Source organism: Rhinolophus sinicus, linkage group LG10, assembly GCF_036562045.2.
Source record: "Rhinolophus sinicus isolate RSC01 linkage group LG10, ASM3656204v1, whole genome shotgun sequence".
Taxonomy (NCBI): domain Eukaryota; kingdom Metazoa; phylum Chordata; class Mammalia; order Chiroptera; family Rhinolophidae; genus Rhinolophus; species Rhinolophus sinicus.
Window position 1 is genome coordinate 107,955,040 of NC_133759.1, and position 24,869 is coordinate 107,979,908.

At 40.7% G+C, this 24,869-nt stretch overlaps 1 protein-coding gene and 1 pseudogene across 1 annotated transcript; both read left to right on the forward strand.

Moving 5' to 3' along the window:
• The first annotated feature begins 324 nt into the window (after nt 1–324).
• Nucleotides 325–6,242, forward strand: LOC109459278 (speedy protein E4; annotated as a pseudogene).
• RBAK (RB associated KRAB zinc finger) lies at nt 5,885–24,728 on the forward strand. The gene is made up of 5 exons (XM_019753669.2): nt 5,885–6,382; nt 7,694–7,752; nt 14,346–14,472; nt 14,745–14,837; nt 18,647–24,728. The coding sequence occupies exons 2-5, from the start codon at nt 7,738–7,740 to the stop codon at nt 20,560–20,562; spliced, it is 2,151 nt and encodes a 716-aa protein (XP_019609228.2). The 5' UTR covers nt 5,885–6,382; nt 7,694–7,737; the 3' UTR covers nt 20,563–24,728.
• The last annotated feature ends 141 nt before the right edge of the window (nt 24,729–24,869 follow it).

A 24,869-nucleotide genomic window follows, 5' to 3' on the forward strand; every position in this document is an offset into this window, starting at 1 on the left:
GAAGGAGTGCATGAGTAGGGTGTGTTTGAAAGAAAGGAGTGATTGAGGAAGCCAGCGTTTGGAGGAGAGTACAGGATCTGGGGACAAAGATATCCCAAAGGAAGGAAACCGGGGAAACAAGGAAAGAGGGTTAAGAGATGAGATTCAAGGATGAGAGAAGCAGGGAAGAGAAGAAGCAGGTTTCTGTCTCCCTCTCCTAATGGGAGAAATCTCTCTATCGAGGAAGAGTTTTGAGGACAGGGAAATGGAACAATGGCAAGATCAGTGGGGGCAAAGATGGATATCACCAAAGGAGAAAGATGGAGAGACAGCTTGGGAGAAGACCAGTAGCCTATGACTGGAGAGAATGGAGGGGTTTGTGGGTTTTTTTTGGGGGAGGGGTTAAGTGTGGGTGGAGTGGGGATGGGGTTTGGGTGACCAGTAACAGAATTCCAAAGACAAAAGCTTTATATTGTAGCCTGGATTCTTTATGCAGACGCACGGGTGGATTCCAGTCCCCTGCCTCAGTCCCCTGGCTGGAAGAGGAGGAGGGAGTGGTCAGCAGAGGAGGAGGAGGAGACTGGCCCTGGGGCTGAGGACGTGTGGGCTCAAGATCAAGTGGAAGAGACAGCGGGTGTCCCTTATCCCACTGTTCTTCCCTTCCATGATGTGACCTCTCTTGTGTGGTGTTTTTCCTCTTTCCATCAGTACCTTCTCTCTATGGTTATAGCTTATTTTAGCCATGCCAGCCTGTTCTCCTGGCAGTACCAGTGAATTCATTTCTTCCTGGCCCTGTGAGTAGTTTGCTTAATCCCATCAGTCAATAGTCATACCCTAGGGGGCGGAAGGAGAAAAGGGGGACTTTGAACTTTTATCTATTTTTTTAACCTAGTTGTACTCTGTATGTAAAAATAATAGGATTATAGTATAGTGCTTTTTATACTGTTCTTTATAAAAGTCAACAACCTTAATGTCAGCTAAAAGACTGAAGAAAACAAAAAAATCACAAAACCCTCCAAATGAAAGAATCGACACCCCCTTGCCCCCAAGCAAATAGGCTTTAGACTAAGCGTTTCCAATCTCTCTGTTGCTCTCTTTCTCATGTCAACACCAAGTAGAATTGTCTTCTTGCTCAGTTCGGGGGGGCCCTCATTACATAACACAGATCTATTGTAAAATGCTCCCAGGAAGGTTTCTTACAAGTCTCTCTGAATATCCTTCCAAAACACAGATCTAACCACTTCACTGCCCTGCTCAACGATCTCATAGGCTAATTATGCTCTAAATCAAGGCCAGAGTTCTCAGTTTGAATTCAACCCTCTTTACAATTTCCATCAAACTGCCTACCATCCTGACATTTCTTTCCTTTGTTTCACTGCTCTTCTAGATACACTTCCCTGTTTCCATATTGTGTTTCCTGCCTAGGTATCTGTTACAAATATGTATCTGAAACAATGACCTATTCTTAAAGTCGGTTCAACCACCAAAATCTTTGTGATACCTTCTCTGACCTCCCTAACTTCTGCACTTTAATTAAATTCTATTACAATGTGATATTTTGGATTATAGTTATTTCTTATCTCCCCGCTTCCCCAACCTCAGCCCCATTAGACTAGACACCTGTCAAAGGCAGGTCTTGTCCACATTTCAACGCGTTCTTAAAACACTCAGTGCAATTCTTTTCATTTTGCAAATGTTTAAGTTATATTGAATCTATGAGGGAATCAGTTTTGCATTTGACTACGAGACAAAGCATTCATTCATTCATTCATTCATTCATTCATTCATTCATTCATTCATTCTAGGAAACCTTATAAAATGCACCTCGTGCTAGGGAATATGAGGTGATGGGAAGAGAGATTCAAGAAGTGCGGTTGAATTAATGCACCGATATGAACCAATATTAGTCATTTGGTAGGAAAGCGATGAATACAGAAATAGATCAGAGTCAGTCCCTGCCACCAGGAACTGTAGAGGTACTTATACTATAGCGAGACAGGTGTGTACACACACACAGGTGGAAGGGAAGGGGGCTGAGGATGGGGACGGGGAAATTGTGATGGAAACTGCATTGCCTGAGGACAGTGGGATAGGCCCTCAGGCTTCCCCGCTGAATTTTGTCTCATCATAAAGACATGTGAGGTGCCCTTCAGGTCCCTGCCCAGCAGTGGCTTCTTGGTGACCAGGTGGCACTCTGTGACACTGGGTAGGGCTCGTGTATGTCCTGTGTGAAGATGATCAACCTGTGTCCTTTCTGGGAAGCTGACCTCAGGTAGGGGTCCTTCCTGTCCTGCTCCTGACCTGCAGTCTGCTGTCTTTCCCCAGCCACCTGGCCAGTGATATGGAAGAGGATAACCAGGCCCCCAAACAGGCCATCTTTTCCTTCCTCTATGGGAAGAATCGCTCCCAGTGTCCTTTGTTCCACAAACTGTGATTCCAGTTCATCTGTTTCATGCACTGGAAGATGAGGGTCTCCCAGGAGGAGTGTGAGGAGGTAGGTGGGATGTGGGGGTTTGGGGGAGGGGGACCAGATTGGAGAGAGGAGGGGTCGTGGGGGATCAGAGTTGGGACTCGGGGATGAAAGAATTGGGGGCTGGACAAGGGGAAGGAGGAGGGTCTTCTTGGAGAGTCATCATCTTTTCAGGGGGCTGTTTGCTGTTCTAGATCCAGGCTTTTGATCCGGAGCTCTGGGTATGGGGGCGAGATCGTGCCCTCATTCCTGAGATGATGGAGGCCTGAGGTCATTGGCCTGAAGGGAGGTAGGTCTGTGTCCTCTCTGGTACAGATGGAATGACTTGTTGTCCATTTAGGAAATCCGAGAAACCCAATTGCTGGACCCACGCTCATAGCCCCCCGCCTCCATCACCTTTTCACCCTGGTGAAGAAGACCCATACAGCCAGGCACTGCCTCAGCTCCCAGCCACAATCACAGCCACACATAGGCACAACCTCAGTGGGGCGTGTGGGTGCCCGACCTCAAGATTTGGCTAAAGTCATTTCACCCAAAGCAATTGGGTCCAAATAATAGCTTTGATGAAATGTTGATTTTTGTGAAAAGTGAGTATTTCTATTTTTTCCATATATTGTATTTTGACATTGTCTTGTTACTTCATTTTGGCCTTCTCATCCTTCAGGAATATAAGGATTTCTCTATAGAAAATCTCAACTATAAGGATTTCTTTACAACAAAGTAAATATCTAACAATTGGATATTGGATAGAAAAGTCTATATATCCAATAATAAAAGCTAAATTATGACTAGCTATATTTTCATCCAAATTTACTTTCAAGCAAATTGCTTATGGCCAGGTCACCAATGTGTTCTTTATGTCCCCAACTTACCACTTCTGGACCAATCTCTCCTCTTATACAATTACACCTTTCCCCTTCAAGTATATGGTCACGGAAGTTTGTCAGGATGAGTGCAGGCTCAGAAATACTGGTTTCAGCGTGGCTTATTATGATCAACACACCAGAGTTACAGATTTGGGCAGAGGATTAAGGAAAGATTTGGTTTAAATCTTGTGAACTAGAATCTTAGTCCATTCGGGCTGCTATAACAAAATTCCACAGGCTGGTGTCTTATAAACAATAGACATTTATTTCTCAAAGTTCTGGAGGTTGGAATTCTGAGATCAGGTGCCAGCAGGATTGGGTTCTGGTGAAGATCCTCTTCTGTGTTGCAGATTGCGAACCTCTCCCAATGTCCTCACACAGTGGAAGGGGCGAGGGAGCTCGCTAGGCATCTTTCCTAAGGGCACTAATCTCATTCATAAGGACTCCACCCCATGACCTAATCACCTCCCAAGGCCCTACCTCCTAATACCATCACCTTAGGGGTTAGGGTTTCAACATATAAATTTGGGGGTGCACAAACATTGGACCATAATAGCAGCCAAGTTTAAGACTTGGTTACACATTAGGATCTGGGGTTAGGGTTAGGGATTAGGAATCTGGTCTCATGGTTTGTGATGATGACATGGTAGTGATATTTGGAGTGTGGTTAGAAGTTCCGATTTTAAGCAATACAAAAGGACCAAGGTGTGAGTAAGCCTAAAGCAATACTGTCTCTATGTGCACTACTTCCTGAGCAGAATCACCTTTCATTGGCTTATTTTGAAATTGTTGCACATAGGATTATTCTATTTATTTGTATATTTATATATTTATTTTAAGTAGTTTTGAAATAGTCATAGTTTTGAAAACATCATAGTTTTGAAAACATGCTGTTCTTACAAAGTTTTCTGATGAGTATTATAACTATTACATATATGTAAATATAATTTTGTTTACATTTTCAAGACAGGTTTTTGTGTTTTTATCTATTATATTTCTATAATATCTATATATATAGCTATTTGGGTGGTTACCCAAATTCTTGTTAAATATAAATTTTTATGTTTTGGTCTTGCCGGGATGACATGTTTGTATGTTATTTTAGATTATTAAAGAGGACAGTGCAATGTATATCTCTTGGGGAAATATAATACAGATGAAAGTCTTCTCACCTTCACGATGTGTGTGGTCGTGCCAGTCTGGCTTGCCTGTTCACTGTCAAATGATAATGTTGCTTATGGGGTTGGGATTATGCAACCAAATTTATTTTCTCTGAAAAATAATCCTGAATTGTTTTGTGTGTATAAAAATCAAGCAAAGTTGAGGCAGCTCCTGAGCTAGAGTCTGAAAGCAGGAAACAAGAAGATATTGAGGGAGAAAAATGGGAAGCGTAGAAAGAAGGAAGAAAACATTGTGGATACCTAGGCAATAATTTGAAATGCAAAATAAAGGAAAGGTGACTCAACAAGACACGCATTCTTGGAAATGGGCTGTGACAAGTGGACCCACAGGCGCAAGAGCACACACAGAGTGCTCACTATTTTAATCCTAATGGGAGTTCTTTTCACAACCTCCATTTCCAGTTTTATGTGGTAGAGAGAAAATCTAGAGCGTTTGGTGAAATAAAATAATGGGAAAGAAATGAGGGTATAGAAGAAATTTCGGGGGGGGAGAGAAGATAGGAAGTGCTAAAACTGTTAAATAAGACAGGCACGGAGAAGAAGGAGCTACTAACACGAACTCTAAATCATTAGAGGAAGGCGTCTGTCAGCACACAGATGTGTTTCACCGATCAGGGAAGCTCACCTGAGCTTTTACGGACTCAGGTTTTCACCGGGGTTTCGTTACGTAGGCACGACTTTTTCAATCACTGGCCGTGCAATTGAACTCAATCTCCAGCCGCCTTCCCACCCCAGACCTGGCTGATATCACGTGGCTCAAAACCCCGACCGTAGTTGGTCTTTCTCTTCAGGGAGTGAAGTAATGGGTAATGTCCTTGTCTCAATGTTGTGTTTTATGGTTTTTCTACAGTTCTCACGAATTAGAAGTGGTTTGGAAAAGCTAGGTTTCTTTTTTCCCAACGAGGGGGGAGAGGAAGGTATGCCAGGCTAATACCCTATTATGTTATCGCAGAACTCGATTTACTAAGATTTACTTAAATGTCTCACTTATCGTAAACGAACACGATACACCCCTATCCCTTATTTATCAGAGTCGTCTGTGGTCACTGATTCTAAGTCTTAAACTCTCAAGGTAAGTAAAGGACTAGGGCGCCGGGGCACAATGAGGAAAGACACCTCGTGCAGCGGCGACAGCTCCTTTAAATGAAGGGGAAATTTGAGTCCTGGCTCCGGGTGGCGAGTCCTCTCAATGCAGCGCTTCTTAACCGCTGGAAGAGGTACAGACTATTCAGACCATCCCTAACTTGACGGCGTGTAGACTTATGGGAAATAGAGTTCTGGCATTTGTCACGCTACCCCGTGTGGGCCCTGCCAGGCCGACTTCCGGCGTCCTCCTGCGCATGTGCACCTCGCCCTGTGTGCGTGTTCGCGCACGCGCACTGCCGCCGCGCTGCTGTCGCTTCCTGTCCGTGCCCAGGTCACCGCTGGTCCCGGTTCCCAGGCTTTGGCCTCCAGCGGGCGAGGATCCCGGGGTCTGCGGGACCGGCGCTGTCCGGCCAGGCCGGCACCCAGCAGGCGTGAGGCTGTGCGGGCAGTGTTCGCTCAGGCGGGCGAAGGCTCGATCGGGGACCCCCGAGCGCGACCCCGGAGCTCGCGGGCCAGGTCCGAGCGGCCGAGCGGCGGCGGCGCGGGGGCGGCAGGCTCCGGACCCGGCCCGTCTGCATCGCGGCGGCGTGGCAGAGGCGCACGGAACAGTGAGGCCCCCACCCCCAGCCCCGGGAGGAACGTTCTCCTGGGTGAGTTTGTCCGGTAGGCCCAGAGCCGGCTCCTCGGAACGGCGGCCTTGGGAGGCGGAGAGGCGGGGACCCAGGGAGAGAAGCGCCGGAGGAGCAGCCCGCGTCCTGCAGCGTCGGGAGCCTTGGGGCAGATCAGCGAGTCCGGACGGGGTAGGTCGTGCGTTTGCGGGCCTCGGGGCGGCTCTGGATCTTCCCACCCGCGGTGAGCAGGGTTGGGGGTAACGCCCCGGGCGGAGGACACGAGAGGGTGCGACAGGGAGGGTGTGACCGCTTCCCAGAGATCCGAGTGCCTGGGCGGGAGGGCAGGGGCAGGCTGCTCCGGAATGGGCGCTCCCCTGAGATTTCAGAGTTCTAGGGTTCCCGGGGGGGTAGGGGGTCCCAGCCTCCGCCGTGGACGCGTGGTGTCCCCTCCCCCCCACGCCCCAACGCCCCTTCCTCTGCCTCTGGTCGTCCCCAGACTCCAAACGTGACTGTAAAGGTCCATGAGGACCTTTGTCCTCTGGTGTAAGTGTGTGCAGATTCCTCTTGGTTCTGCCCTGTGGAGTCACACAGCAGTGCAGGATAGGTCTGCAAGGGTTGTGTCCTGCAGCGTGGGTTGACAGAGGATGAGACTGGGCCGGAGAAGGGAGGTGACTTGTCCAAGGTTCCCAGGTGTGCAGGTGGGATGGCTAAGAGGACTCAGACTCCCAGGCCAAGTGTTGTGTCCACTGTATTACCGTTTTCTTAATAAGAGGTTTTTAGTAGGTGCAGCGGTAACCAAGTTTAGTCAGGTAAAAAAACAAAACCATGCCTTGAATGCACATTTATTCCGTTTTTGAGAGCTCATATTTTGCTTTCTGTGGATTCTTTTAAGCAATGTAAATGGATAATAAGAAAATATGCAAGCAATATAATGAGAAGTTTTTTTTTCACCTTTTATTTATTGGTGGCAAACGACTTGAAAAAGGTGTCAATGTTTATATTCACCAGTGATAGTAATTGTCTCTGATCATGTTCTACCGTGTTTGCCCGAAAATAAGACCTAGCCAGACAATCAGCTGTAATGCGTCTTTTGGAGCAAAAATTTTAATATGAGACCTGATCTTATTAGCCGGACAGTCAGCTCTAATGCATCTTTTGGAGCAAAAATTAATATAAGACCTGGTATTATATTATATCTGGTATTGTATTATATTATATTATACTCGGTCTTATAGTAAAATAAGACAGGGTCTTATATTAATTTTTGCTCCAGAAGACGCATTAGAGCTGATTGTCTGGCTAGGTCTTATTTTCGGGGAAACACGGTGGTTACAATGAATGGTTCTGGTGTATGTTTCTCCTGTTATCACCCTCTTAACACCTTCTGAATGTTCACTGGGTGTCATTTTATTGAGCTGTCTTTGGTGGTTCTTATGCAGGAGGTCCTGCCTAGGCAGGCAGATTACTCGTGACTTCAACTACTTGCTTCTTCTCCTCTAGGTCCACTGTTAACAATCTGTACCCTGTTCCAAGAGCAGCAGAAAATGCATGAATCCCAGGTGAGTTTTCCTGTCTGTGCATATGTTTTCCCACTTTGCTTTGTAATGCATTTTAGGAGGTTTATAAGGATCCATACTTTAAAATGGAAACATAGAAATAGATAACAGACATTATGTAAAATGTAGTTATTACAGTGTCAGATCTGCATGAAGAATCTCACATTTGTGTGAACAGGAAGTATGATACTTTAGGCCATTGAAGGTGAGCTGGAAATATGATTGATGATCTTGACAATCATAGAAAAAGGAAAATACCATCCAAGACAGGATTTGTATTGACTTTAAGAAGAAACTGTTTTTGTTACTTGTGGGTTGTAAAGATTCCTTCGGACTTGGAAAATGTCTTTAATAAAGTTTATATAACATGATGGCTTTCCTAGTAACAACCAGTGAATCATTTCAACATATGGCTCTTACTGGCTGTTGTAAGTAGAGGACCTGCTGCCCAGGGAGAAATCGTGCGTGGGGTATTTCCAAATAGACACATTTACATTTTTATTGTTTAATCCAGGGATAAAAGCTAAGTCCTGGGGCAATGGCCTTCTCATCCTTCAGATATTTCTGTTAGTCTGTTTATTTGGTTGCCCAGCAAACAACACAAAAAGGTATTCTCTAGTAAAGACGTTGTCGCTTCCCACTCCCATTTCAGTTCTCTGTGTCTGGTTTTGTCCTTACCACCTTCCTGCATCTGTTGGTAAAGATTAGCAGTGACCTAATTATAGTCAAATCCAGAGGACATTTTCCAGTCCCTACCTCAAGTGACCATTCATCTGTCTTTGACATCTGTTACTTCCAAACTGATACTTTTTTCATGGAGTCTCCCTTTTCTTGACTTTTTAAAAAAAATTTACTTGTAAGTATTTCTGTACGTATCTTTAAACGATAAGGAGTCTTTTAAAAAGTGGATGGGGATAACCCACAATAGCATTCTTTCTTGTAAGATATCCAGTGTTCAAAGTTTCACAATTTTTATTTATTTATTTATTTTTTTAAGATTTTATTAGGGCAGGGGAACAGGACTTTATTGGGGAACAGTGTGCACTTCCAGGACTTTTCTCCAAGTCAAGTTGTTGTCCTTTCAATCTTAGTTGTGGAAGGTGCCGTTCAGCTTCAAGTTGTTGTCCTTTCAGTCTTAGTTGTGGAGGGTGCAGCTCAGCTCCAGGTCCAGTTGCCGTTTTCTAGTTGCAGGGGGCGCAGCCCACCATCCCTTGCGGGAGTCGAACCGGCAACCTTGTGGTTGAGAGGACACGCTCCAACCAACTGAGCCATCCGGGAGCTCAGCGGCAGCTCAGCTCAAGGTGTCACGTTCAATTTTTTAGTTGCAGGGGGCGCTGCCCACCATCCCTTGCGGGAGTCGAGGAATTGAACTGGCAACCTTGTGGTTGAGAGCCCACTGGCCCATGTAGGAATCGAACCGGCAGCCTTCGGAGTTAGGAGCATGGAGCTCTAACCGCCTGAGCCACCGGCCCGGCCCCCAAAGTTTCACAATTTTCTAATTGTTTTTTGGGTTGTTCTTTTCAATCAGAATACAAATAGAGTCCATAAAGGGTGGTTGTTTGATAGGTCTTTTAGATCGTTTAATAGAAACTCTCCCTTTATGTCTCTTGTGATATTTCTTTGCAATTTGTTTTTTGAAGAAATGGGTTTATCCTCAGTTTCTCACAGTCTGGATTGTGTTGATTGCATTGCCTTCTTTTTACTTTACTTTTTTTCCCATGTATGTCTTGTAAAATTGGTAGTGAGAACTGGAAGTTGCTCCGATTTAGTTTAGGTTTAGTTCTTTTTGGCAAGACTGTGTGGTCCAGGCCACTGTGGCTTCTTTCTCCTGGAGCCCGTATTACCCTCCTGTCTTTGTTTTGTGATGTTGGCATCTGCTGATTGCTGTTGGTCACCGTGATCCAGTAATTCATTCAGAGAGGCAAAATGGTGATTGCTGCCTGACCATTTCCTCTTTATTTATTAGCCAGAATGCTTTTTGAAAGAAAAACATCTCCTCTGATTCTATGGCTCGCACAGGAAAGACAATGTTCAAAATACTGAATAGGATTATGTGTTTCGTTTTGTTGTGATGAGCTCATGGGTTTAAATGAATTTTAAGTATTTCCTTATATTGAAGTTGTTAACTCTCTTTGATGTTTAAGTGGGTCCCTGTTTGACCAGGGGAATCCCTTCAAGTTAGTTTCTGAGTCCTTTTGAAACATTCCATATAAATCTGACAGCATTCTTTTTGATGAAACATTTTATTTTGAAAAAACTTCAAATTTACAAAACAGTTATAAGGATTGTACAAAGAACTCCCATGCTCCTTTTGCCCAGATACTCTCGTTTTTGACATTTTTCTGTATTTGCTTTGTTAGTATCTCTGTGCACATACATATATTTTTCTGAGTCATTTGAGAGTGAGTGTCATGTCATGCCCCTTTATCCTGTAATATTTCAGATTTACCCTCCTAAGATCAAGCATATTCTCTTACATATCCATGGCACAGTTATTGAATTCAGGAAATTTAAAGTTGATATAATACTTTTATCTAAACTACAATTTGTCCTCCAATTTTGCCAGTTTCCCCAGTAATTTCCTTTATAGCAATTTTTAAATTTCTGGTAAAGGATCAAGTGCAGGATTATGACTTGCTTGTAGCTTTCATGCTTTTTAAGTGTGTTTAACATGGAATCGTTTCTCAATGCTATTAACAATATTTAAAGAATATAGGCCAATCATTTTATAGAATTCTTTGAATTTAAGAGTCACTGATATTTCTTCATGATGAGATTTAGACTGCATTTTTGGCAGGAATACCACATGCATAATAACTCCTTTTAAATTTGTGGTCCAGGATAGAGTGTGTCTTGGAAACATTCCACGTGCACTTGAGATGATTGCATATTCTGCTCCTGGCAGGTGTAATGATCTGTAAATATCGATCAGATCAAGTTGGTAGTGTTGTGCAGGTGTACTGTATTCTTGCTGATTTTCTGCCTACTTGTCCTATCAATCATGAGAGAAGGAAATTACAATCTCCTGCAATTGTGCTTTGTCTATTTCTCCTTGCACTTCTACCAGTTTTTGTTTCATGCATTTTACTAGGTACGTAAAACATCTAAGTCCTCTTGATTAATGAACCACTTTGTCATTGTGAAAATGTCCTTCTTTATCCCTGGTAATACTCTGTGCTGTGAAATAGATATTCCAGCTTTCTTTTGAGTAGTGTTGGCACGCTGTATCTTATTCTATACGTTTACTTTTAACCTATTTGAGTCTGTATATTTAAAGGACATTTTTTGTAGGCAGCATATAGTTGGGTTTTGCTTCTTTATCCAATGTGACAATTTCTGCCTATTAATTGGGGTTCTTAGACCTTTACATGTAATGTGATTAGCGATATAACCAGTTATAGTCTGTTGTCTTTCTTTTCTGTTTGTCATATCTTTTTTGTTTCCTTTTACTTCTTTGTCTTCCTTCCTTTCAAATAGTTGAGTAATTTTTATGATTCCATTTTATATCCTTTGTTGGGTTGTTAACTATAACATTGATTTTAATTATAACATTAACTATAACTATAACATTGTACTTTTAGTGAGTGCTTTAGGGTTTATAATATGCAACTTTAATTTATCATAGTTTATCATCAAATAATACACCATTTTACTTGATTCTAAGAAGTTTACAATTACCTTCCATTATTCCCCTCTTGGCCTTTACCCCCTTGTTGCATTTTTTTTTTACAGGTATAGCAATCCCTTGATACATTGTTATTTTTAATTAAACAGTTACTTTTTCAAGAGACTTAAGTAATAATAGAAAATACCTACTTACCATTTCAGGTACTTTTGCTGCTTTAAACTTTTCTCTTTATCACTGGTGTTGAGCAATTTGATTGTGGTATAGCTTGGTATCATTTTCTTCACGTTTCTGTGCTTAAGTATCATGAACTTCTTGGATCTGTGCATTTGTGGTTTTCATTAACTTTGGGGAAAATCTGACCATTGTTTCTTCAAATATTCCCTCTGAATCCCACTCCCCTTCCTTCAGTGATTCCTGTGTCCTGTATATTACACTGTCTGAACTTGCCCCACAGCTCAGGGATGCTCTTCATTGTTTTTTATTGTGGTAAAATACACATAATACAAAATTTCCTGACTTAACCATATTTTAGTGCACAGCTCAGTGGCATTAAGTACATTCATATTGTGCAGCCATTATCACCATCCGTCTCCAGAAAGCTTCTCAACTTGCAAAACTGAAACTCTATACTCATTAAACAATAATTCCCCGTTTCTCCCCCACAACTGCCCTTCTACTTTCTGTCTCTATGATTTTAACTACTCTAAGTACCTCACTTAAGTGGAGTCATACAGTATTTGTCTTTCAGTGACTGGCTTATTTCACTTGGCATAACATCCTTAAAGCACATCCATGTTGTAACGTGTGTCAGAATTTCCTTCTTTTGTAAGGCTGAATAATAATCCAATGTATGTATATACCACCTTTTGCTTATCCACTCATTCATTAGTAGACAGTTGGGTTGCTTCCACATTTTAGCTATTGGAATAATTCTACTATGAACAAAGGTATACAAATATCTCTTCAAGTCCTCGCCTTCTGTTTTTTTTGGGTATAGACCCAGAAGTGGAATTGCTGGATCATATGCTAATTCTATTTTTGATTTTTTGAGGAACCATTACACTATTTCCACAGGAGCTGCACCATTTTACATTCCCACCAATAGTATACAAGGGTTCCAATATCTCTGACACCTGTTCTTTTCTTTTTTTTTTTCATCGTTTCCATCATAATGGGTGTGAAGTGGTATTTCATTGTGGTTTTGATTTGCATTTCCCTAGTCATTAATGCTGCGCAACATCTTTTCATGTGCTTGTTGGCCATTCATGTGTCTTTAGAGAGATCTTTTCAGGTCCTTTGCCCATTTTTGAATGGTGTTGTATTTTTGTTGTGTTTTAGGGGTTCTCTCTATATTCTACATATTAATTCCTTATCAGATGTGATTTGCAAATATTTCTCTCCCTTTCTGTGGGCTGCCTTTTGTCTCTGTTGACAGTGTCTCCTGCTGCACAGAATGTGTACGCACCACTCCGTTTGAACCAGTGGTGAGTTGGCTGCTACAGTGAAGTTGCTTGTGTGGCTTTATGTTGAGAGCAGTTTTCTGAGAGTTGCCTTTAGGACAAACATCCACATCCAACGTGGATAGAGTTGACTCTGCTGATTACACCCACATTCCTAGTATCACAGACGGAAGGTTTCTGTTTGGACAGTGACCGTATGCTGGTCTGGGGTGTATTGTGCTCTTCTGTGTCTTGGCCACAGGGCCCGGAGCCAAAGGGTTCTTATCAGACTCAGCACGCACCTGGCTGTGCTGTGTGCTGAGAACAGGGGGCCACTCAGCTTTTCAGGTAGTCCTGTGGTTGGTTTCTCTGACCACACTACTGCTTCGGGACCCTCTGGATGGGCCTGGAGATTTTCAAGGGCTCTGCTGGAGAGTCTGCCGTTCACTGCACTTCTCTGCAGCCCAGCAGCCGCCCTGGATAAAGTATGTTCCGTGGCTGATTTCTCATCCACGCTTCTCTATATCTGAGGAATTTCTTCAAAGAATTCCCTGCTGTTGGTAACCTCTGTGTTCCAGTGCTTCTATGAGAATGTACCCTGTTGTTATATTTTTTTGAATTGGACTTTATGGGTTTTTGTCTTTTTCTGAGGCAGGAAAGTAATTGTGTATATTCAGTTTACTCTGGAGAGTTAGAATCAGCTCTTACTCTCTGAAAAAGCTGTCTTTAAGGAAGTGTTTTCTTAGTCTCTCTGCCCTATGCCAACATCCTAATATTGATGCTGCTTCAGCTTTTGCCGTTGGTGTTTTAGACACTTTTTCTCCTCTCCCTTCCCCTTAATCCTGTAGAATACCCAGCAGAACCTGTGAAGCCCAATCTGCAAACATAAAATTAAACAGAATTTCCTTCTCTGTTAATCCCCCCTCCATCTTGTATACATCACTCCAGTAACCCCACTGCGAGAATGAGGTGTTTGAGATAAAACTTGAAGGAAGTAGAAAACCTAGTCACACACTGGCTTGGGAATAAGAGTTAGAGGCTCAAAGAGCTGACAGTGAGGAGATCACCAGAGGAGTGAGTGTGGGAAGAAAGGGACAGTCCTGGGGCACCAACCTGAAGAGGCAGGCAGGAGAGGACCAACCAGCAAAGGCAACTGAAGAAAATGACAAGGAATAAAATGCTTATGTTTTATTTACATGGCATCTCCTTAGTGGGACATACATCTATGCTTTTGGAGAGCAAAAATGATGTTTTACTCATTTTCTGGCCCCCCAAACTCAGATACTTCAGTTGTAAAATCAGAACTCAGCTTTTTTTTTTGGTTTGAGGATTTTTTTTATTTTTTTTTTGACCCAGTAAGGAACCCAAAGGCCATGTGTTTCTGATATGGTTTGGTTTTCTTCTGCAATCTGTAATATAAAAGAAAAGGTATACAATGTTCATAGTTGATTTTACCAGTGAGCTCGGTAAACTCTTATCCCTGTACATCTTCTCCGTGTCACCCAATTCCGATCACGGTGTCATTACAGGGGCCAGTGTCATTCCAGGACGTGGCCGTGGACTTCACCCAGGAGGAGTGGCAGCAGCTGGACCCTGAGCAGAAAATAACCTACAGGGATGTGATGCTGGAGAACTACAGCCATCTGGTCTCCGTGGGTGAGGGGAGCTTGCTTACTGAGTTGCTGCTATGTGGGGGCTTCTAATTGAATGATTTTATCCTCGAGTTTAAAAAAATAAGTGATAAGACTTTTAATTCCTTTTAGGCACCAGGTAGAGCATTTGTATCTCTGCTTCTCCACAAAAGGTTTTCATTTTGATAAGGTGCAAAATGGGGCACCATGTTATGTGGCCCCTGAGGCAGCACCTTCTACTCAGAGCTCTGAATGCCAAGCAGCTGGTCCAAGTCCATGTCCATTTCCCACTCACAGGGTATGATAGCACCAAACCAAATGTGATCGTCAAGTTGGAGCAGGGAGAAGAGCCGTGGATAGCAGAAGGTGACCTCCCGTGTCAGAGTCCAGGTGAGTTATTAGAATGTTACAGTTTTAGAAATGGTCACCCAGACTTGGGGGAGTGACCTATGGTCTCTCTGTGCCTCAGATGCCCTAAATCGCACCTCCAGGACCCAAATAGCACTCTCCCTCCAGCACATACATGCCAGCTCCTTGTTGGGTTTTACATTTGATTTACATGTGTAGTGATTTACCTTCCGTGCTTCCCAGGACTGAGGGCCTATTCCGTGCCCCTCTTGCTCTTGCATTCTCAGTAGCGTACCTACTCCCCATTGTCATAGAATTCCTTTGTTTTCAGACATTCAGAAGTCTGATAGAAAAACTTACTCAAGACTTTCATGTTCATTCTTTTTATCTTCTGTTTTCTTTGCTGTGAAATGCCTCTGGCTTGTTTTCCTGGTTTAACTCCCTGCCCTCAGATACCAGCGTGTCGTCCTCTCCTGAAGGAGGTGAGGCCAGTCACCGCCTGGCCAAGGTGTGCACTTGCACTTGTTTGGAGGTGCTGCTCCTTATTTGTGAGGTGTATCCTCAGTTGGTTTGGTGCTGCATCACTAGCTGGGCCTTCCTTTTTCCCCCAAGTGCTCCTCCATGTCTGTCTGTCTGTCATTCCCGTGTCCATACTAAACATTCAGGTAGTATTTCTCTCGTCAGTGAATTTTGGTTCATTCTCTTGCCTTCCTCAGGACTGCTCCCTGCGACTTGTTTTCCACTTTCTTAGTTTTCTTCACATCCATTCAAAGGGTTCATCTCTTCTCGTCTTTTAGGACTTTCTAATTTTTATTTATGCTGCTCATTAACGCCTTTATCCTGTAGCCTCGTTCACGATTTTACCTGACAGATGACAGTGCCAGTGAGATAGTCCCCTTCCTCCCTCCCTCTCTCCTTTCTCCCCCCCACTTTCTTCTCAGAATGAACTTGCCCGAATCACAAGTTCTGTGCATCTTCCCCACCTCCCTTTATTGATTACATGTACTAATCTTTCTTTTTTGTCATTTGTGAAATGCCTTAAAATTTGCGTATTCTTAGTGTCTTCGGACATCAGTATAAACGATATTTTCTCACACCTGGATTACCATGAATCCTGTTTGGAAATTGAAAAATCTGTGTCTCTGAAATATCCAGTTGATCTAACCACCAGGCTGACAAGATGAGCCTATAGCTGTTCTGTTCTTAAATGGAATTGCAATTCTCCTCTCCTCTGGTCCCACACAGTATGCTGTAATGCTGCTTATCAAAATTAGTGTTTTGTTTCCCCAAACTCTTGTTAAATTCCATTTGGTCTAGATTCTAAGTGTCTTCTGGTCAGATTGTCATTGTCCTTTTCTTTTGTGTGCACTTTTCTTGTCCAGATCATACATTTTCCTTCCCCTTCCCTCAATTATAATAATAAAAAACATACCTGAAATTTACCATTTGGACCATTTTTAAGTATACAGTTCAGTCATGTTAACTATATTTACATTGTTGTGCAACAGAACCTCTAGAACTTCATTCTTTAAATTGGAGCTTGAAAGTTCATCTCCTACCTGAGGTTTCCTTTATTACTCATTCATCACGCCAGTATCTCTTAATATCTCTTAATACCCATTCCACTTGGTAATTATTAACACAAAAGTTAGATGTATATTTTGTGTACTCTGCTATGTAGTGGCATATGTTTGTTTCTTGAGCTTTTTCTCTACCTGAATTACAGTCCTCCAGAGGAAGGATTTTTGACTCTGCTTTGACATGTAACTTATAGAAGACATTCAGTAGATTTTTCATTGACTAACTGAGGCGCTAGGTAATGCAAGACCTTTATCGTTCATCATTGAGAGAGAGTTTATTTCTAACTATGGATTCTGATAAAACAGGTAGGGGTTAGGATGGAATGTGAAAGCACCCCATTTGAGCAGTTTAGGAACTAGCATTTCTAATCACAGAGATTCAAAGAAGATAGGAAACGTAGTCATACTTGCCACAGGCATAGGTTTTAGTTAGGAAAGAAGAACATAGCTCCGGGAGCTAATTCACAATTCAGCTTTCGCATGGGATGTTTATATTCCAATACGTATTATACAATTTTGTGTTAAAGCTGTTTTAAAACTGAAGGGAAGGAGAACTTCAAAAAGCTGGGAAGAGACTTGATAAATATTTTAAAGCTTCTCCTGAAATACAGACAGGGTCTGAGTAAAACCAACACTAGATGTCAAATTGCACGAACGAGAATGCTAGCACAGACTCATGGTGGAGAAAGAGCCCAGGCTTCCTGGAGCAGAGGTGTTTGTGGATGATCCATGCTGTGCTAGTTTGGATATATATTACATATCTAAGTAACACAAAATCTTACCAGTGAATGACAGCTTTCTCTTTCTTTTTTTCTGTTGGTATATGGGGCTTTTGGACTCAGGATTTTGTGGATTTCTCAGCACAGAACTGTCAGTATTGCATTGAATGTGGATGAGAACACCTAAAAATAGTTTAGAGGATCAAAAATTTTAAAAAATACATAGATAAAGTTAATGTTGTAGGGGCAGCTTTCGGAATCTGATATTTAAGGTTTCACACCAAATGAAACCCAGGAATATGGGAACTCTTGTTCATATTCAGAATTAATTACAGTGTTGTTTCAGGGTCATGGCTAGTTTTAGGAAATTTAAGTCAGAAAATTAATGATGAAATGTAATGAGCATTTGTTTTGTGTTACAAACTGTTCTGAGCAGATTATATGTGATAACATGAGCACAGACTCATTGTTAGGAATGAATAAATTAGTCCTTTCCCAGCCCTGTGATTTAGGCCCATCATCCACATTTCAGGTGAGTGAGACTACATCACAGTTACATAACTTGCCTAAGGTCCCCCAGCCTATACTGTGTTTGAGTTGGGGTTCCAGTGCTCTTAACCAACTATGTCCTGTTGTGCAAACAGTTCAGCTACTGGTAAATAAGACTATTCACGTAATAGTCTCATAATAAGAACACTTCAGAGAGCTGATCTTATTGGAAAGCTCTCTTGCTGTCTGGTCTGTCTGACATCTTTCAGGCAGTTATGTACCTGGAACTCTCCTTCCAGGTGACTCTGAATCAGGGCTAGAGAGTTGGAACCCTGGTTGTGGTGCTATCTAAACGAGGAATTCGGAGCTTTTAGAACTATCTAAACATGAGGAATTCAGAGAATGTTTTAGAATGTTTATTTGGATTTGTGTGTAGAACAAAAAGGTAAATATTTTGGAAGGGTCTATGCTAGTGAAGATGTTGCTACGGTAATCTTGTTATGAAAGGCTATCTTACAGTTTAATATAAATTGTAATCTATTTCTCCCAAATGTAATCCATACTTGAATATTTCCTTTGAATATACGTACAGTAATTGCCCTAGTTCTCCCACTGACCCTATTTGCTCTTGAATCTTCCAATTTCTGCCTGGATCTAGCACTTTTTTCAATGACTTTTCCTCTACTGATCATTTCTTATATTTATTTCACCTTTTCTATAAACATATTTGTAAATAACAAATGTACTTGTGTTCAACATCAATTTATTCTCCCTTTTTCCAATTGTGCTGAGTTTTATCCCACTCTCATCCCTTTACCATGCTTCCCTCAGCCACACTTCTGTGTGTGTGTGTGTGTGTGTGTGTGTGTGTGTGTGTGTGTGTGTGTTTGTCTTGTATGACAAATCAAGGGGGAAAGAGGACTAGGTACTTGTAATTATTTTTATTTGCGGACATTGGTCCAGAAGCCAGCATCAACCCCACAATAGGGCATTTGAGTACCACTTCCATTCTATAGCTGGTGTGTTTGGATTCACAGGTTTGTTTAATTTTATTCCTTTTTAGAAGAAGTCTGGAAAGTTGATGACATGACAAACAGAACGCAAGAAAATGAAGATGAACGTTCCAGGCAAGCTGTTTATAGCAACAGCAAAACCCTGATTGAAGAAAGAGAGAATGCATTTGATAAAACTTGTAATACAGAAACAAGCCTTGTTCCTTCAAGCATGTCTCATAATTGTGTCTCGTGTGGAAAGAATTTAGACTCTACTTCGGAATTAATTATTAGTGATGGAAGCTATGCAAGAAAGAAACCTGATGAGTGTACTGAATGTGGGAAAACATATCATGGGGAGAAACCCTATGAATTTGATCAAAATGGGGAAGGCTATTCTCAAAATGAAGAAAGTATTCTTCAGAAAATTAATATTTTGGAGAAACCATTTGAATATAATGAGTGCATGGAAGCCTTAGACAATGAAGCCGTTTTCATTACTCATAAGAGAGCTTATATGGGGGAGAAGCCCTATGAGTGGAATGATGCTGGGTCAGAGTTCCTCCAGATGTCAAATTTTAATGTGTACCAGAGATCACAAATGGAGTTGAAGCCCTTTGAATGCAGAGAATGTGGAAAATCCTTCTGTAAAAAGTCAAAATTCATTATACATCAGAGGGCTCACACCGGAGAGAAACCTTATGAATGTAATGTCTGTGGGAAATCCTTTAGCCAAAAGGGAACCCTCACTGTACATCGGAGATCACACTTAGAGGAGAAGCCCTATAAGTGTAACGAATGTGGAAAAACTTTCTGTCAGAAGTTACATCTCACTCAACATCTGAGAACTCATTCAGGAGAAAAACCCTATGAATGTAATGAATGTGGGAAAACCTTCTGCCAGAAGACACATCTCACTCTACACCAGAGAAATCATTCAGGAGAGAGACCGTATCCATGTAATGAATGTGGAAAATCCTTCTCCCGCAAGTCAGCCCTCAGTGACCATCAGAGAACACATACAGGAGAGAAACTTTATAAATGTAATGAATGTGGGAAATCCTACTACCGAAAATCTACCCTTATTACACATCAAAGAACCCACACAGGAGAGAAACCCTATCAATGTAGTGAGTGTGGAAAATTTTTTTCTCGGGTATCGTACCTCACTATACATTATAGAAGTCATTTAGAAGAGAAACCCTATGAATGTAATGAATGTGGCAAAACCTTCAATTTAAATTCAGCTTTCATTAGACATCGAAAAGTACACACAGATGAGAAATCCCATGAATGTAGTGAGTGCGGAAAGTTCTCCCAGTTCTCCTATCTCACTGACCATCATACTACTCCTTTAGGAGAGAAACCCTATGAATGTGCTGAATGTGGGAAAACCTTCCTGGAAAATTCAGCCTTTGATGGGCACCAGTCACTTCCAAAAGGGGAGAAATCCTATGAATGTAATATATGTGGAAAGCTGTTCTCTGAGTTGTCATATTACACTATACATTATAGAAGTCATTCAGAAGAGAAGCCCTATGGATGTAACGAATGTGGGAAAACCTTCTCCCATAATTCATCCCTCTTTAGACATCAGAGAGTACACACAGGAGAGAAACCCTATGAGTGTTATGAATGTGGAAAGTTCTTTTCTCAGAAGTCATATCTCACTATACATCATAGAATTCATTCAGGAGAGAAGCCCTATGAATGTAGTAAATGTGGAAAAGTCTTCTCTCGGATGTCAAACCTCACTGTACACTACAGAAGCCATTCAGGAGAGAAACCCTATGAATGTAACGAATGTGGGAAAGTCTTTTCTCAGAAGTCATACCTCACTGTACATTACAGAACTCATTCTGGTGAGAAGCCCTATGAATGTAATGAATGTGGGAAAAAATTCCACCACAGATCAGCCTTCAATAGCCATCAGAGAATCCATAGGAGAGGAAATATAAATGTACTTGATGTGGAAAATCTCCTGTGAAGTCGAATCTCATTTTAGAAAACCCTCTGAACGTAATTATTTGGTGTCAGATATCATGGTCTGAGTTCCTGTTTCTGAATGGGGAAAAGCACTTAGGCATTAGATTCATTTTAATCTGAATTTTCACACAGAGGAATCCCTCAGAATGCAACAAGAAGCAAAGCCTTCAGCCCCACCCTACAACTCATTGGATACTAGATTACACAGGAGTGAAACTTTATGAATATTTAATATTTATTTTGGATTCAAGTTGTATTTACATATCAGGGAATCGTACCATGGCTAAATCTGTTACAATAATAAATGTAGAAAAATATATTACCTTGGAAACGTTATACTAAAAGCCATATTTCTTATGTAAAATCATGTGTTTATAAGAATGATATCAGAAGCTATCAGCTCTGAATAAACCTTCATTGTATAAAGTGAAGTTTTCAAATTATCAGGATTTGATGAGGTCAGTAGCATTAAATACCCATATGGAATTTTCCTCATGTTTTAAAAATGCAACCTAACAATAATTCTATGCAGTTCTATGTAAATTGGGATTTGAATAATTTGTGAAAAGGCAGTATTTTTATTTGAGTATTAAGATGGCAAAAAGTACTAACCCAGGTTATAGCGTTGGTGAAATATTTGACAAGTAAAAAGTGAAATACTTAATTTTCTATTCTTTAGAGGCATTTACAAGTGTTCTAGTAAATGCCTTATCAATAGAAAAACCAATGATTTTTGTATTTTCCAACTACATTTGAGCAAAACAGATTTTGAAATATGCTATTTTCATAAGCTATGCATAATTTGGAGTTGTTCGTTTCAATGAAAAAGAACAACTGTACTTTTAATACTCTATAAAATATGCCCAGCTCTCATACCTCTTTTGTTTTTAACCCATAAGTTTGAATGTGCAGTGTGCTAATATTATTTAATTCAGAAGTTTTATCTGTACTTTTATTTGATATTAGTACAGTGTTATTATTTTGTGCACTGCCCCTTATTCCCAATATTTTGGAACATATTAATACATATTTCTAGCAGACATTTTTGGTTAACTCAATGTCCTTTCTTCCCTCTTTCCTTGATGAAAGAGTATGGATGTTTGTCATTTCTTCACACGACTCAGAGGGTAAATCCTGACTAGTCTAAACCAGGGGTGTTCAAACTTTTTTCCACATTTTTCACCAAGGGCCATATGCGGTAAAATACACAAACAACCAGGCCACTCACTCGAGGTGAAGTAAGTATTGTCTCACCTGGTTTATTTAAGTAAACTAAATATATTTTTGGAATTTGCTGGGGCCAATAAAAAATGGATTGCGGGCTGCAGTTGGCCCGCGTGCCGCAGTTTGGACACCCCGGTCTAAACCAATCATGATAATTCCATTCTGATTACCAGTAACTGTCTTCTAGTGATCACATTACCTAATTCTGGGCAAACAAAAATGATGAACTGTGTCTTACTCCAGGAATGTGAGGATGTTTTAATAATAAATCACTAACACATCACATGAAGCAAAGTAGCCTGGTAGGCAGGCAATTAATATGGTAAAATCACCATCCAGTTATGTTCTTAGCAAACTGGATAGAAAGGAACTTCTTTAATTGGGTAAAGAGTATCTTAAACTACAATCAACAGCATACCTAATGATGAAATATTGAAAGTTTTCTCCCAGGATCAAGAAAATAGACCAGGATATTTACTATCACTAATCAGTGTCATGCAGGCGGACCTAGCCAGAAAAGTAAGGGGAAAAAATAATCAAAAGGCATAAGGAACAGAAAGAAGTAAAACTTTTATTTGCAGATGATGTGATTTTGTACATAGAAAATTCTGAGGAAGATACAGATAATTCGCATTATTAGAATTAATGAGTAAATTTGCAAGGTCCCTGCAAACGTTCATTGTGAATAATTTTTTTAAATATACCATCAATAATCATAGAAAATGAAAGTTTTAAAAGCAATACCACTTACAGTAGCATAAAAAATCCTCAAGTGCCTAGGGGAAAAATTATCTAACCATATTTTCAAGAACTGTGTCCAGAAAAAAACAATTACCAAACTGGGAGGGATATATCTAATTCATGGATTCCAGGACAATCTTAAAAAGATGTCAGTTTTTCCCAAATTAATTCATATATTCAATGCAATATTAAAGTCCTGGAAGTTCTTTAAAATTTAGCTAATTCTGAAATTTATGTGAAAATTCAAAAGACTGATAATAGTCAAGGCTATCTTCTAGAATAGATAGCAAGATGACTTAATATTGGCAGATATCAAGACCTGTTATAAAGCCATAGAAGTTATGATGGTGTAGTATTGACACAGACAAATTGACCAGTAGAACAGAATATAGATTCCAGAAACACCCATACAGAATACCATCAGTTGATTTTTTTGTGAAGATGACAGTACAGTGTGATGGGGGAAACGATGTTCTTTCCAACAAATACTGTCAATTTTAGTTCATAATTTAGTAGAACATTGGAAAAGCAACTGAGATGAATTGCAGATCTAAATATGAAACGTAAAGTAATAAAACTATAAGAAGGAAACTTAGGAGGCTGTAACCTTATACTAAACAATTTTAAGATTCAAAAAGCCTTAAACCATAAAATAAAACATGTTAATTTGGATATATTAGGTTTTAAAACTTCTTTTTATCAAAAAGACCCATTAAGAAATCAAATAGGCAAACCACAGAGGGGGAGGAGGTATTTCATATGTGACTGCACACTTGAGTTTAGAGTGGCTGATAAGTGTTTCTGGTAAGGGGGCCAGGTAGTATTTTGGGCTTTGCAGGCTAGAGAGTCTCTGTCACAGCTCCTCACCTTTGCTAGTGTATATGGTGAAAGCCATATACCTTTGCTAGTGTATATGGTGAAAGCCATATACAAAATAGATGCATGTGGCTGTCCCAATAACACTATTCACAAGCCCAGGTGGCAGTCTGGATTCGACCTGCAGGCCTTAGTTGGTGACCCCTGATGTAAAATATAAAAGAACACCTACAAATCAAAATCACAGAAAATTGGCAAAAGACTTGGACATCTACTTCACAAAAGAGGGTATGCAGATGACCAGCAAACATGAAAGGTATGTTAATTTTATTAGTAATCAGGAAAATGCAAATATTTAAAATACCATGTGGTACTTCTACCGGTCCACTGAAATGGTTAGAATTATTTTTGAAAAACATGAAAAAGCACCCAGTTTTGGCAAGTTTAAACAACAGGAAGTCTACACTGCTGCTGATGGTGCCAATTGATATAACCATTTTGGAAAGCTAGTATTTCCAGTTGAACATGTGGATACCCTTTTAACCCAAACCTAGCAGAAATGCTCATGTCTACCATGCTTATTTACGATCACCAAAGGACATGCATTAGAATATTCATGGTGTAAAACTGCAGAAACCATATGCAGTAGAGTGAATGAACTTAAGGTGTATGTTTCCACTGTAGAATGCTGTAAAGCAAAGAGAATGAACGAATAACAACTCAGTTTCACAATGCCGAATGAAGGAGTCCAGACACAAAAACATCTTGCATGATTCCATCTATACACAGTGTAAGAACAGGCAAAATAGCTACAAATCAAAAACAGAAAATGGGCAAAAGACTTGGACACCTACTTCACAAAAGAGCGTATTCAGATGGCCAGCAAACATGAAAAGGCATGTTAATTTTATTAGAAGTCAGGATAGCAGTTAGCTTGGCAAAGACTGAAAAGGGTGTTTAACTGGTGCTGATAATACTCTTTCTAAACCTGGGTGCTGAATATCTTGAGTGTTCTGTGCACTTAAGATGTGTTTGTTTTCTGCATGTATATTATACTTGCATAAAAAGTTTTAAAATTACGTGTCTACCATTTCTGTTGCTCAGCACTCTTTTGCCATATTTTTCTAGATGTGTATAAATATGCTGTGTAACAGGAATTAAATGGTAGATTTTGCATAATTCTGTGCAGGAAATACTCTATAGTAGCTTTAATGGCAACTACTAAGATTTCCTACACTGACCTTAAAACTTAATATAATGTATATTTTAAGTAAAATGTTTGAAAGGTGGTGGGGCCATTACATATTTTGTCATCCTACCCTTTTCCATATATAAATGGGTCTGAACTGCCTCTTCAATAAAGAACTAATGTGTGTAAACATTTCATATTTTCTCAAATTGTTTTTCACATTTCTGAATTCAGGTTTCATCTTAACCATTACCCTATCACAGAGGTAACCCTTCTTGGAGGTAAGTAAATATAATGGTGAGTTTGATTGGAGGAAAAATTATATTTAAAAGTTTTCT

Bases quoted from the DNA above. Each gene is read 5' to 3' on its own strand.
- RBAK (XM_019753669.2), top strand. The intron at 14,473-14,744 runs GTGAGGGGAGCT...TCCCACTCACAG, and splicing joins CAGCCATCTGGTCTCCGTGG to GGTATGATAGCACCAAACCA. The intron at 14,838-18,646 runs GTGAGTTATTAG...ATTCCTTTTTAG, and splicing joins CCTCCCGTGTCAGAGTCCAG to AAGAAGTCTGGAAAGTTGAT.